Raw genomic sequence first — 26,600 nt, forward strand, 5'->3', positions numbered from 1 at the left:
AAATATTTGACGCGGTGGTATCTTCTGAAGAGCTTGCATCACCGCCTTGGGTGCTACGGTGGCAGTCTCTTCATGCATGTTGATGCCCAACCAGTTTGCTTTTGTGGGAAGAAAATGAAGCAATCAGTTGCACATCCGCAGGTGTTTGGGCAACGGGGAACAACTTGTAAATCAGCAGCGTAAGCTGATTCGGGTAGCTGATTCACTATTTCCATGTATTTATTATATTTATATCATGCCTTTCCTCTGGAACAGCAGCCCTCAACCTTTCGGGCACCAGTTCCGTAGAGAGGGGTAATTTCCACGTACTGGAGGGGTGGTGGTTTTGCATGCTGCCTGCATCCCATCGGTTGGGCTTTGCTTCTTTGTGCAGCCTAGTTTCTGGCAGGCCATGGACTGGTGTTGCTCCATGGATCGGGGCTTGGGGACTAGTGGTGAGTTGCTCCCAGTTTGGCCTGGTTCTAAAAACCTGTAGTGCCGGCGGTGGGAGGCTCCGCCCATTTGCTCGGGATGTTTCTGCACACGTGCAGAACTGTCATGCACACAAACAAACCAGTAGTAAGGGTTTTAGAACCCACTACTCTTGGGTACCCTTGCTCTAGAACAGTGATGGCAAACCTTTTTTTCCTCAGGTGCCAAAAGAGCGTGGGCAAACACTATTGTGCATGCGTGAGTGTCCACACCCACAATTCAATGCCTGGGAAGGGCGTAAACACCTTCCCCCGGCCCCTGAAAGCCCTCTGGGGGCCGGAAACGGCCTGTTTCCCAACTTCAGGTGGGTCCAGTAGGCTTGTGTTTTGCCCTCTCCAGGCTCCAAAGACTTTCCCGGAGCCGGGGAAGGGTAAAAACGCCCTCCCCCATCCCCCTGGATGCTCTCTGGAAGCCAAAAACACCCTCCCAGAGCCTCTGTGTGAGCCAAAAATCAGCTGGCCAGCACACACATGTATGTTGGAGCTGAGCTAGGGCAACGGCTCGCATGCCAGCAGATATGGCTCTGCGTGCCACATTTCATCATCGCTGCTCTAGAAGCTCAAGAGGCTATGCATAACATCCCTTTTTAGTTTTTGTGATTGATAGTTTGGACTAAAAGACAGGCACAGGGTCGCCCAGTAAGTTTTCATGATTACCATGGATTTGGAGCTAGTATCACAGGTTCTTGGTCACTATGCTATTTGGTTTTTGGTTTTACACCAAAGCCTTTCTGAAGGAGAATGGGAAATAAGTGTACAGTACTAGCATATTACTCACCAACCTCTTCAGGTCAGAGATGATTTTTTTTAAAAACCATTAACACCTTTTCTTTTTCTTTTGTAACCAGACAAAGCCACCAACCCCTTGAATAGACAGGAAGATTGGGAGTACATTATTGGCTTCTGTGATCAGATCAACAAAGAACTTGAAGGGTTCGTATCCAAAACTCTCCAGACTGCATCACGAGGTTTTATTGAAAAAGGAATTTTTTGGGAAAGCTGCAGGATTTGATCCTTAGTGTAATACAGTTCATGCGATAAGCAATACTTGGATTTTGATAGATATTAATAGAGGTAATCATCGACTTACAACCATTAATTTAGCAATCATTCAAAGCTAGAAAAGTGATTGATGACCTGCCCTTATACTTAAAGCTGCTGTAGCACACCATGGTCACGTGGTCAAAATTGGGTGCATGGCAATTGGCATATATGACGGTTGCAGAATTCTGGGCTCCTATGATCACCATTTGTGTCTTTCTCAGCCGGCTTCTGACAAGCAGAGTCAATGGGAGGAGCCAGATTTGTTTAACAACTGATGTGATTTGCTTAACAACCGTGGCAGAAATGGTTGTGAGAACAGGCAAAAGTCCTTTAATAATCACTTTGCTTATTAACAATAGAAATTCCAGTCCCAATTGTGGTTGTAAGTCGAAGAGCATCTCTCAAACATGAAAACTATAGGGGATATTTTTTTATAGGATGTAGGATGACAAAGCACCCCAATTAATATGGCTGGTGGCTGATTTTAACTCCAGGGATAAACTTAAAAACATTTCATTTCATTTCCAATTCTGAAATCAGAACAGCTTTTGGAATATGAAGTATGTTAGTTGCTCGTTTCAACTGTTTCCTCCTCAAACTACTGCCGTTATTCGTTAATGGGCATGTGGGATTTGAATGTTTCTAGGGGGGAAATAGATTTCGGTCGATAAATGTAATAAATGGTAGCAGTTGGAATGAGTGGAAAATGTTATCTTTCCAATGTTGAGGAAATGAAGGGTGTTAAAACAGCTTTCTCCAGTCCTTAAAAAGTTTGCCTTGGGTTGGTCTAAGATGCTACCTTTTCTTTGCACTAAACACAACCTTGGTAGAGAATTTGGAGGCCTTGTTTGGACTGTCCTTTTATAAATCTACACGAGGTTGAGAAGATGACATACCAATGATCCCTTTGTTATTTTTGCATCATAAATCTTGGCATTTCCAGCTTTCTTTTCCCCCTCTGAAATGAGATTTTACATTTGTATTTAAAAATAGTACTCTGAAAATGAGATTGCTGCATATTGCAGGGCTAGCTAGGAAAATGAAATGTTTTCTATTATTCTGTATTTCCCAAGCCTTAGTGTGAATAAACAGAAGTATCTGAACAAAATCACAGATTGTTGCACTTTAATCTTAGTACTCTTTCTCTTCTGTCTTCTCTCAAATTTGAGATAATTTTTTTTTCAGGGACAAAGAACAATGGTCTCCTATCTTTCTCTGTAGGTGACCAGGTACTTGGGGAATGCTATTTAAATTAGTAACCTGTTTATTTCAGTCCACAGATTGCTGTTAGATTGCTGGCTCATAAAATCCAGTCACCACAGGAATGGGAGGCAGTCCAGGCCTTGACAGTAGGTCTTCCTTAACTCTCTTTTGAAATTCTGGATTTGCATGCAAATTATTATTGTCATGAAGTAGAATTATCAATGGTGCTACAAGTAGTTATTTAAATTAAGGAAAATTGTCTCATTGAGTCTTCGGAGAGGGGCGGCATACAAATCTAATAAATTGAATTGAATTGAATCATAAGCCTCTTCTGTGGCAAACTTTAGATTATTTTTCTTATTGTATTTCTCTCCAGCTTTTTAACTATGGAACAGAGATTTCCAAGCTGGCTTCGCTTATGAGGAAATGTATAGGATTAGACTATGTTTGCCTTAACATCTTGCTTACAATAGGTTTTTACTGTTTATGATTTTGAAGTAAAGAATATAAACTGCTCAAAAAAATAAAGGGAACACTTAAACAACGCAATATAACTCCAAGTAAATCAAACTTCTGTGAAATCAAACTGTCCACTTAGGAAGCAACACTGATTGACAATCAATTTCACATGCTGTTGTGCACATTCAGCTTTGTACAGAATTAAGTATTCAATGACAATATTTCATTCATTCAGATCTAGGATCTAGGAGTGTTCCCTTTATTTTTTTGAGCAGTATACAATTGTAGTTATGTCTAAAACAGCGATGAAATCTACTTACCTTCCCTACTGGTTCGGAAGAACGCGCTCCACCCACGAGCTTTTTGGCCTGCTCTCCAGTCATGCATGCACTTTTTCAATCTCAGAATGCTTTGCACATGCGCAGAGAGTTAAAAAAAGAAAATGGCGACATCCAGGTGGGTGGGTGGAGCCTCGCACTATCGCCACTACCAGTTCTCCGAACCATGCGCTGCCACCGCTATCAGTACACCCATACAAGGCCGAGCTGGTAAAATTTCACCCTGGGTCTAAAGTCATTGACTTAATTGGCATTAGCTAGGAAAGGATCGCCTCAAAAACTTTTCGGAGTGTAAGACATACCTGAGTATAAGATGCACCTTAGTTTTGGGGGAGGAAAACAAGGAAAAAATAAATTCTACCTTTGCCTACCCCCATCAGAATCAGCAGTGTGCTCACTTCCACTCAGATTTTGATAACGAGCAGAACAGATCTTTTTACAACAAACCCTATCATTTAACTGGAGTGAGTGGGGTGGGGGATAATTTTCGTGGGGACAGAAGAGGGAGTTGGCAATGAAGGCTCCACTCCCGCGATTCCCCCGCCTTTCTACCTATAGCCATAGGCGTTGAAAGCCTGGCTTTCTTGCAGCAAGGTCCAACAGAGACGCAATACTCCAGTCCTCCTGAACGCTGCCATCTTGTAAACCCAATGAGTGGCCCAGGGAAGTGCGGAGTTCGTGACTCGGTGGCGAAGCAGGCGCTGCGCAGGAGGTGTAAGGCGAGGCAGGTAGCCGCTCTGCCTGCCCCTTCTCCAGAGGACCCAGGCAGAGGCCGGTCAGCTTCTGCTCCTAGCCCAAGAGGAAAGAGAAGGTGAGTCTGTGAACAAGGAAGCGGAGGGCATGCAGTTCTGAGATGTGCATCGCGGACTGAGGTGGGAAGCATTTTTAGATGGCAGTGCTGGCTGGAACCGGCCACTGCCTGAAACGCAATGCACTTTTTTTTGCCTCTGCACACCCTATTTTTGGAATCAGGAAGGGGATTGTGGGTCTGCTGCCCGAAAACACTTTCCTCCTCATTACAAAAACGGGGTGTGCGGAGGCCAAAAAAGTGCATCACGTTTCAGGCGGCGGCCAGTTCCAGCCAGGGCTACCACCTGAAAATGCTTTCTTCCTCAATTCCCCACTGTACATTGCAGAAACATGAGGCCTCCTACTTCTCCACAGACTCCTCTTTCCTCCTGGCCAGATCCGCCACCTGAAACACGCTCTTCCAGGTGTTGGGGATTGCCAAAAACAAGCATCACATTTTCGGTCTCTGCAGCCTTTTATTTATTTATTAGATTTGTATGCCGCCCCTCTCCGAAGACTCGGGGCGGCTAACAACAATATAAAAAGACAATGTAAACAAATCTAATATTAAAAACAATCTAAAAAACCCCAATTTAAAAAACCACTCATACATACAAGCATACCATGTATAAATTCTATAAGCCTAGGGGGAAGGGAAATTTCAATTCCCCCATGCCTGACGAGGAGCTTGCGAAAGGCAAGGAGGGTGGGGGCAACTCTGATATCTGGGGGGGAGCTGGTTCCAGAGGGTCAGGGCCGCCACAGAGAAGGCTCTTCTCCTGGGTCCTGCCAAACGACATTGTCGATGGGGCCCGGAAAAGGCCAACTCGGCACACGGCTGTGAAAATTGCACTGGGAAATTGGGCCAATAGGCAGCGGTGCCTGGAAAGGATGGATGTTTCGCTTTCCGTGCTCCCGCTTGGCTTGGCTCCTGGGCACAGAGGTGGCAGCGGCTCCTCATATTGCTTTTTTGCCGAAGCCACTGGGCAGACCCCCCACCAAACCATCCCGAAAAGGTTCGTTCCTCGGGCTGTACCCTAACCCTCCTCCCAGTAATCTCAACCACCTATGCCCTCTTTCCCAGCCTTGTTTCTGACACACCTCTCACTTGCTGGAGGAGGAGGGCGGCATAAAGCAGCACCACCTTAAACCAAATCTGAGTAACTGGGTTCCCAGTTCCAGGTGACTCGGATTGCCAAAACAAGCATTGCCTTTTTGGTCTCCGCACGCTGAGAGATCAGTGGTGGCAGCAGTTACCGCTACCCCCATGTTTTCATGAGGACGCCTGGCTCTGCGAATTTCATCAGGGAGCCGGGGAAGAAAACACCCGAAAATCAGTCTCCACGTGGAAGTGAGGATCCCCCACTATCTTGAATCACGCGAAAGTGTGATGCACAGAGTGGGTGAGTGAGGCTACATTCAGAATATAAGACACAGCCAGATTTTCACCATCTTTTGGGGGGGAGGGGAGGTGCATCTTATACTCCAAAAAATACGGTATCTGTTAAGTCTTACAGGCTGACAACGAATTCAGTCCTCTTTCTTAAATGCATAACCTGAAAAGTCAGAAGTCAGTTCTTCCAGATGTAAAATGCATGTTTTCCTGAGATATAATGCACTAAAATGTTTTGATAATGTCTAATTGGTATCTTAGAAACATAGAAACATAGAAGACTGATGGCAGAAAAAGACCTCATGGTCCATCTAGTCTGCCCTTATACTATTTCCTGTATTTTATCTTACAATAGATATATGTTTATCCCAGGCATGTTTAAGTTCAGTTACTGTGGATTTATCTACCACGTCTGCTGGAAGTTTGTTCCAAGGATCTATTATTATTCATTTCATATGGCTGAATGGTGTCACTTATGGGCTATGTTTTATAACATGCTTATCTAGGCCAGTGAAGTTGGATCACTGTTTCTTTAGTAATATAAAAAAGTAGCCTTCTGATCCAGTAAATTAACTCTGAACGGTTACTTACTCTATTCTTTGGAGTTAGATTACTTCCACCCTGTTATCTAATAGTACTCCATCAATATTATTAACTCTTTTAGTGTCCACAATTGAGAGAATGGTAGCGGATTTTCATAAAAAGGGGATTTCTCTGGGCACTTCAATTCTTACAGATCCATGCGCAGTTATTATGGCCATATCAAAATGTCATTTCACACTGCCTTCTCAACAAGTTACTGCTTGGAGGAAAAAAAGTCAATGTTAGATTTAGAAGAGGTGGGAAAAGCTATTGATGTATTTACATGGGCCTACCTTTGAAGAGTGTTTGTAAACTTCAGATCGTGCAGAATGCAGCTGCGAGAGCAATCATGGGCTTCCCTAGGTATGCCCATGTTACACCAACACTCCGCAGTCTGCATTGGTTGCCGATCAGTTTCCGGTCACAATTCAAAGTGTTGGTCATGACCTATAAAGCCCTTCATGGCATCGGACCAGAATATCTCCGGGACCGCCTTCTGCCGCACGAATCTCAGTGACTGGTTAGGTCCCACAGAGTTGGCCTTCTCCGGGCCCCATCGACTAAACAATGTCATTTGGCGGGACCCAGGGGAAGAGCCTTCTCTGTGGCGGCTCCAACCCTCTGGAACCAGCTCCCCCTGGAGATTAGAATTGCTCCACCCTCCTTGCCTTTCATAAACTCCTTAAAACCCACCTCTGCCATCAGGCATGGGGGAATTGAGACATCTCCCCCGGGCCTATACAGTTTATGCATGGTTATGTTTGTGTGTATGTTTTTGCTTTTTAATAATGGTTTTTTTAGTGACTTTTAAATTATTAGATTTGTTGTATATTGTTTTATTGTTGGGAGCCGCCCCAAGTCTACGGAGAGGGGCGGCATACAAATCAAATCAAAGAAAGAAAGAAGAAAGAGAGAGAAGAAAGAAAGAAAGAAAGAAAGAAAGAAAGAAAGAAAGAAAGAAAGAAAGAAAGCTATTAGCAAGGAGAATATATTTCCATGTGCACTATCTTTGGCCTCTTCACAAGGAGGTCCCCAACAGATTATCCCTGAAGGCATGGGATTTTCAGAAGAAAACATTAGCCACTTTTGTCTAACATGAAACCTTGATGGTATAAATACCATTGGGTGATTTCATAGGCAACCTGGGATTTCTTGGAAATAAGTTGGAGGGCTTCTTTCAAATAGACCCAGGGATGAAATTCAGCAGGTTCTGACAGGTTCTGGAGAACCGGTAGCAGAAATTGTAGTTCAGAGAACCAGCAACTACTGCCTCTGGCTTGCCCCAGAGTAGGGTGGGAATGGAGATTGAGCAATATCCTTCCCTTACCATGGCCACCAAGCCACACCCACAGAAAAATGTTGAATTTCACCCCAATTAGACCCATCCTGATTCTTGATACTTATCTCATGTCTCTTTGCTTGACTTGTAGGTGCTGGAAGCTTGTATGAAGAACTGTGGGCACAGGTTTCATAGTGAAATAGGAAAGTTTCGTTTTTTAAATGAGCTAATAAAAGTTGTATCTCCCAAGGTTGGTATTAGTTCTGTATTTGTATTTGAATGTGGATTGTTCATATCCCCAAACACAGTTTTTTTCAGGTACATCCTTCAAAGATGCATCAGGCTGTAAATAATTGAATTGCACCTACACTTTAAAGGTGCTTCCCCCCACTCAAGCTGTTTTTAGTATATAAGGCACAAGTTGTAGGTAGAGGAATAATGCAGAGATAGGAATCATTCAAGGAGGATATGTGCAATTCAGATAATTAAAGAATTTTACATTGCAGTTCTATGTGTTTTAACCTGGGATTGAATTCCATTGAATTTAGTGATGCTTACTTTTGACACACACACACAAATACACACGCACACTGTCCTCAGTTGACAGAAGTTATTCTTAGAAATTTGTTTTGGCTAAGTAATTGCCAAAACAAATATATGATTTATTGATGTACAGTTTCTTAAGCTACTGCATCTGAAAATTAGCCAAAAAAAATCATTTGTAATGTAGTTAAAGAGATTTTATAGTTCAGAAATGATTCTTTCATTCGGGGGCAGAAAAACTGAAATCTTTTACCTTCTTGGGCATTCTTGCAGTACTTGGGAGACAGAGTGTCAGAAAAGGTCAAAACCAAAATAATTGAACTGCTGTACAGCTGGACAGTTGCTCTGCCAGATGAGTCCAAAATCAAAGACGCCTACTACATGTTGAAAAGACAAGGTAGAGAATTGTTGCCTGTATTGCCTTTTTTTTCCTCCTTTTGTACTTGATAGAATTTTGTAATAATGTAATAACAGGATTATACAGTTGTTGGAAGAAATGTCTGTCTAGCTTCAGTTCCAAGTGGGAAGAAAGACACTGAAAACATGAAGACTGCTTGGAAAGATAGTTTAATGGTGAACTTGACCCCACGGTTTTGAGGTAATGAGAGAGAAGCATAGAGAGATTTATACCCACCCTTGGGCCCTGCCTTGGAGTTTTCTATTTCTGTGAAAGAAATTATTCTGATTGGTTGTCAGACTCCCATGGGGCCGTGCAGGGGTAACTTTGTAGTGTCTTGAGTCTTAAACTTGGTTAAATTTTGCTGGGTGATGTAACACCCCCAACACCCCACCCCCCCCGCGCGCCATGATAATGTCCTGAGGGCCATGTCTTTTGTGTTGTAGATAAGCTGCCCCACCCTTTCTGGGGCTATTAGCAAAAGTGGGGGCTGCTTTCCAAGAGCATGTTTCTCCTTTTCTCATCCAGGTATAATATTCTGCCTTTCTAATATTTCCTAGAATATTTCATTATTCTAGGAGAGGGGGTGGGTGCTAACTTCCTACACAGTTATACATTATATACTTAGGAGCTTTTATGTTATAGAATAGTAAAGAAAACCTTCCCTCCACAAAATGTTCTGGAGTTCCCATTGCTATCATGATGCAGTTCTGATAGTGTTAACAGCCAATCCACATACTGGTTACTAATTACAATTTTGCCATTTTAATGTAAAGCTTCTTGGGAGTTTTAGATCAGATGACATACAAAATAACCAAGCTAAATGAAGCATGCTTAATCTAATTCAACCATCCCCAAATTACTACTCTTCGGATATGTAGATTTACAGCTCTTATCATTCCTTAATAACATTGTGGGTCAGATGAGTCAGAAAGTGCTAGTTGTACCAACCAGATACCATGAGGTTAAGGAAGGGTGGCCTGTATCAGATTTTCCCAATCTGAACCTCTTCCAGTTTGTAGATTTCAACTATCTACATTTCAACTTTCTAGCCAGGCTAGAAAGCAGGAGGCTATGAGTTCAGGTGTTGCCCTAGCCATAAGAGCCAACTGGGTGACTTTTGGGCTAGTCTCTCTCTCTCAGCCGAGTCCACCTCACAGAGTTGCAGTTGTGGAGAAAATAGGAGGAAGAAGATGTGTTGGATATGTTCACCACCTTGTATTGTTGGTAAAAATGAAGTGGGAAAACAATCGGTTCTCAGGTTTGCAATTCACACAGCTGGCAGGAAGCTCGTTTAGGGAAAACTGTATTACAGCAGAAATCCTGCTTGATGATGAGTTGCAAAGATTCAAATACACAAATCCCTCTGGAGGTGATGTGGCTACTATTATTCAAAAGCAGGGGGTAGAAAGAGAGAAGCAGAGTCAAGCCTTTCGGAGACCTTGGTATAACATTCCTGTTGCTTTCTGTTTGCTTTCAGGGATTGTCTTGTCTGATCCTGTTATTCCCATGGAGAAAACCCTTATTCCCTCTCCGCCATCTCGTCCCAAGAACCCCGTGTTTGATGATGAAGAGAAATCCAAGGTAAACTTGAAGCCTCAGCTATAATAATGTGCACAGGCAATTTCCATTGGGCTGCTTTTCGTAGAATAGAGCAGTGTTTTTTTCAACCTTGGCCGCCATTTAATGGCTGGCTGGGATATTCTGGGAATTAAAGTCCACACATTTTACAAGTAGCCAAGGTTGAGATACACTGGGATAGAAAATGTAAACCTGGGATTTAGAAGCTTTCCTGCTCCCTCTCCATCTGCAGCTTTAAAAATATTCAAGAGTGACTGTGTCTTATTTCCCATGAATGTTGTAGCACAACAACTCTGATTTTTGGAAGCAATTGCAGATACTACAAAATGTCGTGCTTCCTGATCTTGCTTGTTCTGAGCATAGGGACATTAAGAATTTCATTTTTAAGTGTAAGGAAACCCCACTCAGGTGAAGTGCTCATAAATTCTGACCTGTTATGTGATAATAAATCTTACTTTTGTTCTGAACAAGGTAGCATGGTTTTCCCTATTTATGGATAATTTCTCTATTTCTTTTTGGGTGTAGAGAATGTTTTAATTTGGTCATCCTCTACATTTAGTGTTGAATTAAATGCCTTCGATTGTGTGGCATCCTAGTATGCCAGACAACCTAATGTACTATGTACTATGAATATGATTATTTTTGTTTTAGAGAAGGAAAATGTGGAAGTGGCTGAGCCGACTCATTAAAAGGTCATCTACACATTTTGCACTACTCTAGTCTATTTATTTAATTCATTAGCAATAGCACTTGGATTTGCCGTGTTTCCCCCAAAATAAGACAGGGTCTTATATTTTTTTTTAACTCCGACATATGGACTTGGCCTTATTCTTGGGGGGGAGGCTTATTTTTGGGGTGCCAGAGGTGGGCCAGGCTGCATAATTTAATTTAATTTAATTTAATTTAATTTAATTTAATTTAAAATTTAATTTAAAATTTAATTTAAAATTTAATTTAATTTAAAATTTAATTTAAAATTTAATTTAAAATTTAATTTAAAATTTAATTTAAAATTTAATTTAATTTAATATAAAATTTAATTTAATATAAAATTTAATTTAATTTAATTTAATTTAATAATTTAATTTAATTTAATTTAATTTAATTTAATTTAATTTAATTTAATTTAATTATTTAATTTATACATCTTACTGAAATATGGCAGCTCCGTGGTGTACCTCAGCCAGTCTGTTTAGTTCCAGTTCCAATTCCAGCTCCAGTTATCACCATAGAGCAGGAAGCACACTCACATAGTGGCTGCTGCCCGCTGGGATTTAGAAGCCACAGAACCCGAATTTTGGGGTAGATAGAAAAAGACTTCCATTGGTTTTGCTTTTGTCTGCATGGAAAGGAATGCAAACACACATCCTACCTGGGACTTGTAGCTCACAGAGAGAGAGAGAGAGAGAGATGGGTGCACGCACACCGCGCGGGACTGGCTTGGCTCCTGTGGGCTCTGCTTCCGGTGGCATTTTCAAATGTGCTCCTGCTTGCGAGGAAGAAGCAGTGAGCCTCAATCCCTGCCTCACCGCTTTCTTACACGCAGTGGCATGTTTCAAAACTCCACTGGAGGCAGAGTCCAGAGGAGCTAAGCCAGTCCCATGCGGTCGTGCACCCGTCTCTCGCTTGCTTGCTCTCTCTCCCGGCCTAAAGAGTTCCCGCTGCAAAAAGAGCAGCTCCTAGAATGCCACCCCCCCTTTCCCCGGAAAACAGTTGGGTAGGCTTATTTGGAGGGCGGGGGAACTTATTTCAGTGCATGCACTGAAAAACCTGATTATCCTTAATATGGGGACATGTATTCTTTTCGGGGAAACACGGTATATACTGCTTCATAGTGCTTCAGAGCACTCTCTGAGTGGTTGACAGTGTCAGTATATTGCCCCCAACAATCTGGGTCTTCATTATACCAACCTCATTTACCAAAGGATGGAAGGCTAAGTCAACCTTGAGCTGGTCAGAATAGAACTTCTGGAGTGAACAGTGAGTTAGCCTGCAGTACAACTGTACTTTCTAACCACTCGGCCAAAATAGGTTTCTCGTTTTTTAGCTTGGTTTTTATTAAAGACAATTCCAAAGTTGAGTACAATTGGACAGCCCAATAAAAATATGTGGAATTCAAAAGTTAGACTCATTAAAAGTTGCAAGCGTCTTTTTCCTGCTAGCAAAATCTTGCCTTTGTTTACTTGTTATAGTTCCAGGTCTCTAGACCTAACATTCTTCAGAAATTATGGCAACCCAGAAGTGGCTGTGTCAACTCCGGGGCTGACTCTGAATACTTAGATGTTCTTTTTATTAAAGAGCGTAGATACATTCCAACAAGTTCAGTAGGTTTTGCTGTTGTGATTATAGGTCACATTTCATCCCAAACAGTATTCCAGAAGGTTGAGATCAGAATGCCAAAAGTCAGAATTTGATGCTTCAAATATGCATCAGATGAGCCAGTGATTTTATTTACTTATCTTTTCCTTCTTGCAGCTTTTAGCTAAACTCTTGAAAAGCAAAAACCCAGAAGATTTACAAGAAGCAAACAAGCTTATTAAATCTATGGTGAAAGAGGTGAGACTGAGCACTTCATAATACTGTGGAGGTGATAATTGCTTGGAATTTGTTTTACAGATTCACATATCTTAGAAACTTTTTAACCCAGGCCATTAGTTTATAGAAAATTAAATGTGCTGACCCTCTAGTAAAAAGATTTTTGTTTTCCTTATCACCAAGTTCTTAACTCTGTGTGAAATAATATCAGGAGGCTGTGTAACAAATAAGAGACGCTAGTCAATGATTTGTAACTCCACTGAGCCTCCCAACTCTTAAATTAGAGAGTTAATAGGTTCTATTATCTTTGGTTCACTGGCTCACTTCTTTACTAATGTCTGTATCATATAACAGAGAGCCAGTTTGGTGTAGTGATTAAGTTGCCAGGCTAGGAGATTGCAAGTTCTAATTCTACACAAAGCTAGTTGGGTGACCACAAGCCAATCACTCTCATCTGCAGGAAGGATTCAAACTACTTTCAAAAATCTTGCTAAGGAAACTGATGTCTAATCTAGGTAGTCACTAGGAATCCTCAGTGGCAACCCCACTTCCACTACCAAGTGACAAGATAGATGTGCTTCCATTAGTTCAATCAATGATTTGTGCCATTATTTCATAACTTGGTACCCTGCAGATATGTTGGACTACAACACTCATTCCCAGCCAGCATGGAATTTTCCTTGCCAAAATATCCACTCTCCCTTTCCTTTTTGTTATGACATTCTCTCTTGATTAATATCATGTAGTTTCTTGCTTTTATCCTTGGTTCCTCTCCCCCCACACCCGCATATTGTGTAGAATAGTATTTCTCCTTTCCTTTATTTATCGTTCCTTTCTCTTAGCTCTATGACGAAATTCTTAGCTTAAATAACTAAACGTGATTTAGACCAGTGTTTCCCAAACTTGGCAACCTGAAGGTATTTGGACTTCAACTCCCAGAATTCCCCAGCCAGCGAACGCTGGCTGTGGAATTCTGGGACTTGAAGTCCAGATATCTTCAAGTTGCCAAGGTTGGGAAACACTGATTTAGACAGATCAATCAAAACTAATTTTTTCTGCTGTTTTATATACTGCTATGAACAGAGTAATTCTTGGGACTTCCGGTTCCTCCTTCGGCGCGATCGGAAGCTGGGACCGCGACTTCTGCGACCAGCTCCGAACAGTATGCACCTGAGGGTCCGAATTCGGACCTAATCCCACTTCCCATAGAGGGGGGTGAAGCCAAGGGTGACAGCCAGGAGGGTAGAGGGGAGCCGCATCTCCCCTCGCCAAACTGGCAAGCCCTAGCCGACGGTGTGGAGCTAAGCTGAAGGAGAGCCAGGTTCAGTAAGATCGCGCAGGAGGAAAAGTGAGTGATTTGCAACTTGCGATGGAAAAGTCTGTTTTACTTATTAAATATCCCCAAAAATGCAAGTGGGGGGGAAATAAGGAAGCTGAAGAACAGCGGCAAATCAAGCATGTTAAAAACGTTTAACTAGAAAGAAAAGTTTATTTTTTGGAAACTTAGAAAAAAGAAGAGGTGGCAGAAGAACACTACAGGGAAGAGTGAAGTAAGAAGAAAGAAGGGGAGAAGGGAAGAGAGGAAGTAGAGAAGAGGAGAAATAGATGGGGGAGTAGATTGAGAAAAAGAAAGAGGAAGGGAAGGTAAGAAGAAAGAGAAGGAAGGGCTGTATAAGATAGGAAGGGAGGATGGTAGAAAAGCAACCTTGAACTAATCAAGCAATAAGACAAATATAGAATATATGTATAAAACTTTTGTAAAAGAATGAAATGAGAAATAAAATAATAAATATGTGAGAATGTAAAGGGATAAAAATAAAAGACTTTTATTCCCCCCCAAAAAAGAGAACAGAGTGATTCTTATGATCTGTTTTAAGATTTGTCTATCTACGTAAAATATTCCTAAAAGTTTTATTTAGAACCATGTCAAATAGCGAGAATTTGTAGCCAGAATTTGAGAAACTGTCATGGGAAATATGTGATCTCTTGAGCTCTTCAATCAGCCAGCTCTGAATTATAAGGTGAAATGAAAAGAATAAACTTAATTTTAGCTCTTTGTTTCAAAACTGAAGGATGAGGCGCGAATACAGAAAGTAACAAAGCGCATGCATACTTTGGAGGAGGTGAACAACAATGTGAAATTGTTGAATGAGATGTTGATCCACTACAGCAAAGAAGACTCTTCCGAGGCCGATAAAGAGCTTATGAAGGTTGGTATCAATCTTTTCCTCATACAATAGCTAGCTCTTGTCATGTGAGAGAGCTGCCGGCATCACTCAGTGTCTCAAACACTTAACTCACTCCATGGATACATATGAATATCGTGTATGTGTATGTGTGTGTGTCTTAATTTTTTTCTCTTCTCCTTTCTGCACACAGGAGCTCTATGACAGATGTGAAACCAAGAGGCGGACATTATTCAAGCTTGCCAGTGAAACAGAAGATAATGACAACACTTTGGGTAACTGGGACTGTTTGTTTGCAGGAAAAGGAATGACTGTTCCCCCCTACAACCCCACCCCCGTAACTGACCAAACAGCCCCAGGCTCCACTGGGAAACTCCTCCTTCGTTTTAAACATCTCTGGAGTTTTACGAGAGATAAACATTTTGGAGGGGTCCTTACATTAGAAAGCAGGAAACCTGAAGCTGCACACTCTCTTTATACTTCCTCTAATGTAGTGAAATTGCAATGGTAGAAGGAATCGTCTTAAGAAAGAGGCACAACTGAAAGAGTGGTTAAAGAAACCTGAGTTGGAGCAGAAGTATAATTTAAATAAGCATCTCAGACCGGACCTCCCTAGTTTTCATCAAGGACCAAGTGGGGAGGGGCATTCAGACCTACAAGGTCTGTTATTGTAACCCAAGGGTATCAAACCTGCATTGTCAGGTGGTCACATGATGCATTGCAATTGTCAACTCGCGAAGCTTCCCTAACTTGCTCCCGAGTTGCCATAGGTAGTGGGCTTTTATTAGGGCATCAGTGGTAACTCTGACAGCGACTTTCCCACCCTTTTTGCTAAGCTCAGGATGGGCGTGGCCAGCACATGATGCATCTGGCCTGCAGGACCATGAGTTTGACACTCCTGTTGTAACTTTATAAAAACCAGAAAGTTAGCTTTCATAACTTTGGTTTCCTTACCTGGTCAACATTGAAGGGATGACAGAATTAATAGAAAGAAAAGTTGTGAAACATTGAATATTCTCCTAATATTAAATTACGCAGGGTCTTTTACAAAAGCTTTAGCCAGGATTACAAATTCAGTGAACACAAGTGCTTGGAATTGATGAGGAAGAATACCTTATTTATTGATTGATTTATTGATTGATTTATTGATTGATTGGATTTGTATGCCGCCCATCTCTGGGGAAGACAATCTTCTGGTTTCCAGCATGCACAATGGCCACCTGGTCTTCCAGTTTGTGGCACACATGTATGAATGAAGAACAGCAGACTGGTGCACATGTTCATGCCGGAAACCAGAAGAGCAACCAATTGGAAGATGGTCTTCCAATTTCTGGCATGTGCACTGGGTGGATGCTCTTCTGGTTTCCTCTGTGCATGCATGCACAAAGACTAGCTGGGTGGTGTACATGCACACTCCAGAAACCAGAATATTATCTTTTAAGAATACACATGTGCACTAGGCGGCTGCTCTTCAGGTTTCCAGTGTTCCTGCGCACATGAAGACCAGTTGGCCTGCGCGCCAGCAGTCAGATAAGCAACAGGCCACGACTCGTGTGCCTGGAGAGATGGACCTGTGTGTCACTTCTGGCAGGAATGCCATAGATGTGCCATCACGGTCATAGATGAATATTAGAAGATGGAGCTACAGGTGCTAATTGTATTCAAACAGTAGTACTGTACCTCTATTCAATCATACAGTAATGCCTCTACTTACGAACTTTTCTAGATAAGATTTTTTTGCCTCTTCTCAAGAACCATTTTCCACTTACAAACCCGATCCTCCGAAACTGTAACCGGAAAAGGCGGGGAGAAGCTTCCGTGGGGCCTCTCTAGGAATCTCCTGGGAGGGAACAGGGCCAGAAAAGGCGGGGGAAAGCCTCCGTGGGGCCCCTCTAGGAATCTCCTGGGAGGAAACAGGGTCTCCACCCTCCCTGTGTTTTCCCCAATCGCACGCATTATTTGCTTTTATATTGATTCCTATGGGAAAAATTGCTTCTTCTTACAACTTTTCTACTTAAGAACCTGGCCATGAAACGAATTAAGTTCGTAAGTAGAGGTTCCACTGTACTTAGTTTCAGGAAGCTGCTGCCTTAAGTGCCTAAACCACAAGAATTAAACAGAAAAAAATCTTCAAATGAAACTTAGTTGGCAGTGTTGTTTTTAATATACCAGTTCTTTATGAACATAGAAACATAGAAGATTGACAGCAGAAAAAGACCTCATGGTCCATCTAGTGTGCCCTTATACTATTTCCTGTATTTTATCTTAGGATGGATATATGTTTATCCCAGGCATGTTTAAATTCAGTTACTGTGGATTTACCAACCACGTCTTCTGGAAATAAAACATTTCTGAACATTCAAAGCCTAAACTATAAAGGTAGTCAGCAGGGCATGCAGTTAGAATGGCTGGAATCAGATGGGCTGATTATTTATTTGTTTATGGAAATACTGTATGGCAGTATGGCACTTCAGGCAACCATAACCTGTGTAAAGGAAACAACAGTCATGGCAGTAGTGCAACATAATAATGCACATACATGAACATTAAATTATGGGAAGAATTATGGCACCAGGATCTCTATGACACATATCCCAAAGATAGGTTGATAATGTTTTTAGACAGAAGAGAAGCTTTCTTGAAAATTCAGTGGGTTATATCTACGCTATATTTTTTTCCCCTTACAGGAGATATTTTTCAGGCTAGTGACAACTTATCACGAGTAATAAATTCCTACAAAAAGATTATTGAAGGCCAAGTCATCAATGGTGAAGTAGATCTTTCAATGCTGCCTACAACAGAAGGTGAATCGTATTTATTTGTTTGTTTGTTTATTTAATTTGACTTCTATGCCGCCCAATCTTGATGGACTCAGGGCAGCTTACAACAATATAAATTACAAGTAACAATAATAGTAAAAAGAAGTCAATAAAAACAAACTAATTTCCAAAACCCTAATTAAAACTTGAAAACAATTCAGTAACGTGCATACTAATCATTCATATCAGTTCATGCACATGGACAAGCTAGTGGTTGATTTAGGGCCCCCAGGCCTGCCAGCATAGCCAGGTTTTCGTGGCCTTATGAAAGGCTAGCAAGGTGGGGCCGTAGGGACCTTGGGGGGGAGTTGATTTCATAAAGCCGGGGCAGCAACAGAAAAGGCCCTCCCCCACGGTTCCGCCAACCTTCATTGTTTAGCTGACAGGATCTGGAGGAGGCCAACTCTGTGTGCTCTAATTGGTCTCTGTGGCAGGAGACGGTCCCATAAATAATTTGGCCCTGAGCCATATAGGGCTTTATAGGTAAAATGTATATAGGGCTTTATAGGTAAAATTTCTCAGAAGATACTTAGTTTGTTCCTTTATTTATTTGTTTGTTTATTTATTCATTTATCTATTTGTCTGTCTGTCTGTCTACCTGTCTACTTATCTACCTACCTACCTACCTATCTATCTATCTATCTATCTATCTAATTAGATTTGTATGCCACCCCTCTCCGAAGACTCGGAACGGCTTTAATGACTCTGCTGCTGCTTTTATGTAATTTTAAAATAGTATGCAATTTGAAAGGAGGTTTTTTTTTCATATCCATAGTATAAATACACATCAGAATCAGTCATACTGAAGAACTGGCAAGAGAACATTTCAGGCTCCTGAAACATTATTACTTCCCATGTAATGGCTGGTCTTAAATCTGAAAACTTCAAAGAGAAATCCCAGCCTAAAAGCCCTAAATTAGGAAATAAATTACTTCTATCAGTAATGACCCAGCTACAGTAATAGATTCCCCCCCCCCATAATAGGATACTATTAAGACTAATTGATGGATAATTGTAATTATTTTGGGCAATTTAACATTCAGTCTTGTCAACTTGTATTTCCCTGTGTTTTTTCTCTCTGCTAATCTTACTGCATACAGACACTCTCTTTAAAACTCATGGTTCACATTCCTGCTGATTTAGAATGACATTCTGTTGTATTGATAAACTGAATTTTAATTATGAGATAGGCAGATTTCAAGCTTTGGGATTTTTTCTGTTTCTATTGGCATCCAAAAATCGCTGCAAAATAGTAATGGGTAAGAGAACTACATATCAAATTATATAATCTATGAGCTGTGCTTGTGTTGTTATATTCAAAAATGTATGTGAAAAGTATTACCATTGGATTTTGATCTGTTTTCCTCTTGCCATTATTTTAATCTATGGAAGCTTCAATCTTTAAAATCCATTAGCCTTCAAGGTGCCCTAAGAGAGAGAGAGAGAGAGAGAGAGAGAGAGAGAGAGAGAGAGAGAGAGAGAGAGAGAGAGAGAGAGAGAGAGAGAGAGAGAGAGAGAGAGATATATATATATATATATATATATATATATATATATATATATATATATATATATTTTGTTACATTTGTCGTGTTTTATTGGCTGTCCTGAACTTGAATATTCCCAGCCATAATTCATAAAACAATAGGGCACATTTCTCAGTAATGCTGAACGACAAAGAATAGGTGTGAGGTACAAGGGAAAGAGTTCATTCCCAGATCAGGCCAACACATGACAAAAGACAATGTAACCTAATATACTCTTGGCATGGAAGTTTCAATTGCTTTTTGGAATTTGGGAACAAAGGAAGCTCTTGTCTGTTGAAGAAATGGACAAGGCTAGAAATCTTGGACAAGTATCCAAGTATTAAAGCAACGCCCTTGTTTAACCCTGCTGTTCTGTTCGGGTCTGTGAGACCCGAAATCAAGGTTTGAGACCCTGTAAAAAATTTTCCCTGCATATCTGAAACTTGAAATTTCATGACTTTTCATCATTTCAGGGGTACTCTCTATGAGAATTTTTTTGGGGGGGTGGGAGGTTTCTTTCTTGCTGAAAAAAAACCACTCCCTAATGTTATGTTCCCGGGTCACCCTGACCCGGACCGAAAACTCTTCATTTGCAGTGCTTATGTTTGGTCTTTTTGAAAGCTTTTTTCACTTGGAAAGTAGTCTGAACATTTCTTCACACAATGGAATGAAAATTGAACTGAAAAAATTAATCCTTATTGGTTTATTTTGCCCATAAATGTGCCTCCCCCCCCCGTTTTTGTGAAAGTTTTTTCAATTTATGGATAGTTTTGCTTGCAAAATGCAGTCTATTTTACTGGAGTTGGTGTGGGAATGGTACCTTGAACATTTCTGAATATAAGAAAAATATAAAGGAACTGAAAAAAATGATTCTTACTGTTTTTTTAACATCAGAAATAAGGCCTCCCCCCCCCCCCTGGCTGCTTGCAACCATTTTCACTTTTTATTTTTTTATGCTCCAAATCCGAAATATTCTTTAAAATCTTACGCATTCATTTACTCAATTTAACAATGCTGATCATCAAAAAAATATTTGTGGGGGTGGGGGAAAAATTTTTTTCTTGGCAAAAAAAAAGTCACATTTACTCTGTTCGGGTCATATAGACCCGGATCAAAATGATTTTTTTTAGGTACTTGAATTTGGTCTTTTTGAAAACTTTTTCCACTGGAAAACTAGTTTGAACATTTATGAACATAATGATATGAAAATTGAACTGGAAAAATTGAGACTTATATTTTTATTTTGATCAAAAAGCCCCTCCCCCCATCCTTTTTGAATTTCGTGTCAATTTATATTTTTTAAGGCTACAAATCCCTAAGGAATTTTCCCCCAAAAGGTTTGATATACTAAATTGAACAATCCTGAACATAAGAAAAATATAAATGAACTGAAAAAAATGACTCTTATTGGTTTATTGTTTTATACTCGAGTATAAGCCTACTCGAGTATAAGCCTATTTGAGTATAAGCATGGGGGCCCATTTATGAGCAAAATAAACCAATAAGGATCATTTTTTCAGTTTAATTTTCATATCATTATGTTCAGAAAGGTTCAAGCTACCAATCCCACACCAAAATAGAATAGTAAAATAGAATGCATTTTGCAGGCAAAATTATCAATAAACTCAAAAGTTTTGATATACTAAATTGAACAATCCTAAACATAAGAAAAATAGAAATGAACTGAAAAAAAATGATTCTTATTGGTTTATTTTTGAATATAAGACCATATCATTTTATACTCGAGTATAAGCCTACTCGAGTAAAAGCCTATTTGAGTATAAGCATGGGGGCCCATTTATGAGCAAAATAAACCAATAAGGATTAATTTTCTCAGTTCAATTTTCATATCATTGTGTGCAGAAATGTTCAAGCTACCAATCCCACACCAACTTTAGTAAAATAGAATGGATTTTGCAAGCAAAACTATCCATAAATTGAAAAAACTTTCACAAAAACGGGGGGGGGGAGGCACATTTATGTGCAAAATAAACCAATAAGGATTAATTTTTTCAGTTCAATTTTCATTCCATTGTGTGCAGAAATGTTCAAACATGTTTCCAGGTGAAAAAAGCTTTCAAAAAGACCAAACATAAGCACTGCAAATGAAGAGTTTTCGGTCCGGGTCAGGGTGACCCGGGAACATAACATTAGGAACTTTTTTCGAACAGAACAGCAGGGTTAAAAGCAACTATCCAGTATTTGTGATGCATTTACTGAAAGCAGTTGTATCCTTTGGCATCTTTATCAATTCTCTCCTTTCCTTCCAGGAAGCAATTCTGCCGATAACGTCAATACCCTCATAGATTTGGGGGAACTGGAGGTTTCGAATGTGCCCCCACAACCACCACCACCACCATCACCACTCCTTCCATCAGCCTTGAACACAACACCAACTTTAACTCCAGCTCCAGCCTCATCAGAAATCCCCATCCTCCCACCCCCACCTCAGGCGACTGGTCACTCCAGGACCCATGCTGAATCCATTGCTGCTCAGTCAACTAGTGCTGCCAATTCCCTCTCTCTGCTTGATGAGGAACTCCTGTGTTTAGGTCAGTTGGATGTGGTTTGATGGTGTTTAATGTGGAGCTAGGGAGCCACTACTTTTTCCACAATATGGTAAATGGAAGGTCTTCGTCCCAATCCATTAAATAAGCCTGCTTTCTGGGCTAGATTATCCCTGAGAGCTAAGGAAGACAGCATAGGAAATGTAGTAATCTGTTTTGAATGCTGCCACTGTGTTGAGATAAAAAAAGACAGAGATGGAATGCCATAAGCTAAATGTTATGATTCCACTTTTCCATAAGTTATGATTCCACTTTTTCCAGCTGCTGTATCTACAGCAGGCGTTGTCAAACTTGGTTTCATTGAGGGCTACATCAGGGTTGCGTTTGACCTTAGAGGGCATGGCCAGCTCAACATTACTATGTTGGGGACATCTGTGGTGGCCCGAGGGCTCTGCCAGCGAAAACAGAGTTGTACCCTTCCCGAGCTCCATGTTTGCTGGCACAGGCACCATGGGCTGGTTCTTCGCTGTTCCTAGGGAGGCCCCTTGGGCCAGATCTAAGCACCCCATGGGCCAGATTTAGCCCACGGACATTAAGTTTGACACCCCTGATCTACAGTAATTGGATAGTATCCATAGATAGCATATGTATGTGAGTATTTAATAAATGTATATAAGGTACACATCTCATATACATCGCTCTGGGCAGCTCAGAATGAAAATGGAATATAAAACACAAGAGACAGCATTAAAAATAAACCAATAAAAATATCCTAAGAATGGCATCTGAGAACACTCATAAACACTCAAATTAGCCATGAAAAAAGCTCACTCATTTTATCCAAGCCCTTAGCAAAAGTCAGGTTAGTGTTAGGATCGGAGTGTCTCTAATTTTGTGTGTGTGTGTGTGTGTGTGTCAGGCAGGATTCCCTTGAGTAACATTTGTTGGGGGTCAAGGGAAAGGGAAGGTCTTGCCTTCTCTTTCTGCTCAAGATCCCCATGGGCAATTGGTGGGACACTGTGTGACACAGAATGCTGGACTCAATGGGCTTTGGCCTGATTCAGCATGGCTCTTCTTATGTTCTTGTGTGTGTGTGTGTGTGTGTGTTTGTGTTGTTCCTGAAGACAGGCACCATGGCAGAATAGGCTTTTCTGCTAAGTCGAGACAATATTCTCCCCAGACAGGATCTAGAATATATCTCCCTTTCACTGGGGCCTTTTGAGAAAATGTGATAGTATTTACGAGTTGGGATGACCTGGGAGCAGTAAAGTTACTCATACTCTGAGAAGAAAATCTGTAACCTGCCTTGTCATGCTTCTGCTCCTGGTTGTTGAGTTAACAAATGCAGTCTAAACAAGAATAGTTGTGCACTTAAAGAGCAGTAAAAAAATGTTAAGAAAAGGCTGCGTGAATTGGCCCATTGTCTATTTTTTAACAGGTTTTCAAAGAGTCGCTGAGCCGAATGTAAGCATGACATCTGTCAGGGAGAGGGTGATATTGCAATTAACTCCCCACCCTTACCCCCACCTCTGAGCTTCATCTCACAACACAGCAGTCTTGGATACAGAGAATGAGGGTTTGTTCAAGACCCCACAGGATAAGATATACCTAAACTTGTATTTGTACTTGGGTTTCCACCACCTAAATGCAAAATACCGCATGCTGCTTTCTCACAGAAACCTCATCAGCTTACTTAAAAGTTTTTCCCTACTAAAATGTGATTTGCATTTATCCCTTCCCATTCCTAATACTGTTTTTTTTCTCCCCACTCAGGCCTCAATGACCCTGCTCCAAGTTTAGTAAAAGAATCAACTGAAAGCAATCAGTGGAACCTGCTCCAGGTATTTTGTTTTCTGTACTGTGCTAGGTTCTAGGGCTGTGCAGCCATTTAGATTCGGTTCCAAAGAGATGCACTTAATTTGCCAGGCAGGTAAATATAGAGTTCTTGGATACGAGATGGGCAGCAAATACCGTATTTTTCGGAGTTTAAGATGCACCTTTTTCTTCCCTAAAAGAGGTTGATAATTAGGGTGTGTCTTATACTGAGAATGTAGCTTTTTTTTCTCCCCCCCCCCAGCCATAACTTGCTGCTAACAATCTTCCCAGCTCTTACCTTGCAGGCTCTTTCATTGCTTCTCTCTGCAAAGAATGTTTTCCAAACCCTACGTCTGTGCAGGGAGTTTTTTCATTGCTCTAACTTGCTCCAAATAAGTTTCTTTCCAGCCCTAACCAGGTGCTAACAATCTTCCCAGCTCTTATCTTGCAGGCTCTTTCATTGCTTCTCTCTGCAAAGAATGTTTTCCAAACCCTATGTCTTTGCAGGGATTTTTTTCCCATTGCTCTAACTTGCTCCAAATGTTTCTTTCCAGGTGCTAATGATGTTCCTAGCTCTTACTGGCTTGCAAGCTCTTTCATTGTTACTCTCTCCAAATAAAGTTTTTTTTAAAGCCCTAACTAAGGGATAAAATAATGTGCTGAAGCTGACCAGGTTAAGGATGCTAACCAGATGAATATCTGATAAGCAGATTCTTTTCCCTATTTTTCTCCCCAAAAACTAAGGTGCGTCTTATACTCTGGTTCATCTTATACTCTGAAAAATATGGTATATTTCATAATAAATAAAATACAATACCTGTCTGCAGTTCTTTAAAGCAACCACACCTTTTCGTGAGGTTTGTGACTATAAAGCAGCGATGTCAAACTCACATCATCGCGGCGATGTCACGTGATGTATTGGGACTTCCCCCCCTTCTCTCGTGGCCAGCACCTGACACATCTAGCCCATAAGCCAGGGGTTTGAAAGTCCTGCTAATAAAGAGTTACAGATAGATGCCCTCTTTGTTCTTTCTTCTGCTCAGAGGCACATTTTTGAATTAAATTTGAAATGTTGCTGTTTATACTTCAGAAAGTTTCTTAGAAAAGTATCCAGAATGAATCGGTCCTAAATTGTCCTTGATTTTTTCTGGCTTATTCTGTTGTTTGAGGATGCAGTAATGAAGAGCATCCTATTTTCCATAGGAGATACTAATTAGTTCCATAATGATTTCTATAGTTTGCTGTTTGAAATAGAGAAGAGCCTTTTTAAAGCCTGTTGTGCACTTGATCCCATTCCCCTCATCCTTTGTATAGAGCAGGGGTGTCAAACTCAAGGGTGTTTAGATCTGGCCCATATCACTCGTGTCAGGGATGCCTGTGGCTGGCTGAGCACTCTGCTAGCTAAAACGGAGCTCGGGAGGCTGTGATGTCCTCCTGCAACCCTCTGCCAGTAGCTCAGGAAGGTTGCACACAGAGTGGTGTCGAGCTGGCCACGCCCACCCTGGCCACGCCCACCTGGCCCCCAAGATCAAACACAACCCTGATGCAGCCCTCAACGAAATCGAGTTTGACCTCCCCTGGTATAGAGGAATACGCCCCACCTGTGGAAGGCCAGTCTAGAGTGTGATAACAGAAGAGAGGTGACATATTGCAGTGGTGCATCTCTTTCCTGTGTTGCAGAATGAGCCAGTAGATCTGGACTTCTTGAACCCAAAGCCAGTTTCTGTTCCTTGCAACTCTGCAGCGAACCCGCTATTTCCATCTGTGTCACAGCCCGGATGTGGAGCATCAGTACCTCTCCCTTCTACCTTCACAGCCCCTCAGCCTGTTTCCAGTATCTCTGCTCCTACCTCAACCTCTTTCATCTTCTCCACCGGACCACCTCCTCCGCTTGGCCCTTTAAGTACAATGCCTGTAGCTCCAGGCTACTTTGGCTCAGCAATGGGAGCGAATGAATTGCACAAGATAGACCCATTAAATCATCTTCTAGAAGAAACCAAAGGGTAAGGGTTTGTTTTTTTCTCCTGTTCTCTCTGCAACTGGAAAAATACATACTATATAGTCATGATTGTACTGCAAAAACAGGCATAGAAACTGGCAAACAAACGACATAATGTAATATGACATAACATGTCTAGACAAAATCAACCCTTTTGCTATTTCATAGGACGCACTTGGGTAAAATGATAATTATTTAACTATGTGTCAAACTAGCCCAGTTAAATTAATATTGAAACCAAATTTCAGAATAACACAAAACATTGATTGTGTAAGTGGGATCCCACAACCCCCATTCTAGTGCGGTGACTTTTAATCTTCCTGTTGCTGTGGTTCAGCTCCCGTGCTACTGAAAAGATTGTGTACAGGGGTCAATTCTCCATCCATCTTCCCCACCAACTAAGAATGTACAGTGGAACCCCGACATAAGAGCTGCTCTACTTAAGAGCAACTCGAGATAAGAGCTGGGAGGGGAGAGATATTTTTGTTCTACTTACAAGCCCAGATTCGAGATACAAGCGCCAAGGAGCTGTCTCCTGAAGCCAAACGCTAACTTCCGCGTTCGGCTTCAGGAGACAGCTGCGAAGCGGCGCGCGTGTTTTAAAAGGTTGCAGCCGGCCTGGGGGGCTCGGGGGGGTGCTTGCAGCTTTCTTTCTTGCTCTTTTTCTTTCTCTCTTTTACCTTCCCTTCCTCTATTTCTTCTTTTCTTTCTCCTTCCCACCTTCTTCCCTCCCTCCCTCCCTTCACTCATTCCTCTCTTACTCTCCCCTTTCATAAGTTTCCTTGCTTCCTTCCTCTGTTCCTGTCCCTTCCCTCTTTCCTTCCTTCCTTCCCACCCTCCGTCCATTCATTCACCCATTCCTCTCTTGATCGCTTAAAGCCGGTCCCTGGTGCAAAAAGGGTTGGGGACCTCTGTCCTACAGGATTGGGTGGCAGAGAAGTTGAACATATGTAAATTTAAAAGTTTAAGAAAGTTTACAAGTTAAGTGAAAGAAACTTCATTATTCATTTATATGTACATGTACATTTCTTCATTAAAAACATGTCTTTCTGCATAATTTAGACTAACTTTGTGAGTTTTTTGAGGGCTGGAACCAATTAAAATTATTTACATTAATTCCTATGGGGAAAAGTCG

At 41.3% G+C, this 26,600-nt stretch overlaps 1 protein-coding gene across 2 annotated transcripts in view; it reads left to right on the plus strand.

The window, feature by feature from the left end:
- The window catches only part of GGA3 (golgi associated, gamma adaptin ear containing, ARF binding protein 3), a 45,837-nt gene that overhangs the window by 11,952 nt on the left and 7,285 nt on the right, over nucleotides 1-26,600 (plus strand). The window contains exons 2-13 of one of the 2 annotated variants that reach the window (XM_070739942.1): nucleotides 1,319-1,403; nucleotides 2,788-2,863; nucleotides 7,709-7,807; nucleotides 8,374-8,497; nucleotides 9,978-10,081; nucleotides 12,554-12,634; nucleotides 14,686-14,823; nucleotides 14,993-15,074; nucleotides 17,487-17,603; nucleotides 21,415-21,696; nucleotides 23,425-23,492; nucleotides 25,147-25,469. In XM_070739942.1, coding sequence (XP_070596043.1) covers nucleotides 1,319-1,403; nucleotides 2,788-2,863; nucleotides 7,709-7,807; nucleotides 8,374-8,497; nucleotides 9,978-10,081; nucleotides 12,554-12,634; nucleotides 14,686-14,823; nucleotides 14,993-15,074; nucleotides 17,487-17,603; nucleotides 21,415-21,696; nucleotides 23,425-23,492; nucleotides 25,147-25,469 — 1,579 coding nt within the window. The remainder of the gene's footprint in view (nucleotides 1-1,318; nucleotides 1,404-2,787; nucleotides 2,864-7,708; nucleotides 7,808-8,373; nucleotides 8,498-9,977; nucleotides 10,082-12,553; nucleotides 12,635-14,685; nucleotides 14,824-14,992; nucleotides 15,075-17,486; nucleotides 17,604-21,414; nucleotides 21,697-23,424; nucleotides 23,493-25,146; nucleotides 25,470-26,600) is intronic. The other variant, XM_070739943.1, reaches the window with a different exon arrangement.

This window comes from Erythrolamprus reginae, chromosome 2 (assembly GCF_031021105.1).
Source record: "Erythrolamprus reginae isolate rEryReg1 chromosome 2, rEryReg1.hap1, whole genome shotgun sequence".
NCBI classification, from domain to species: domain Eukaryota; kingdom Metazoa; phylum Chordata; class Lepidosauria; order Squamata; family Dipsadidae; genus Erythrolamprus; species Erythrolamprus reginae.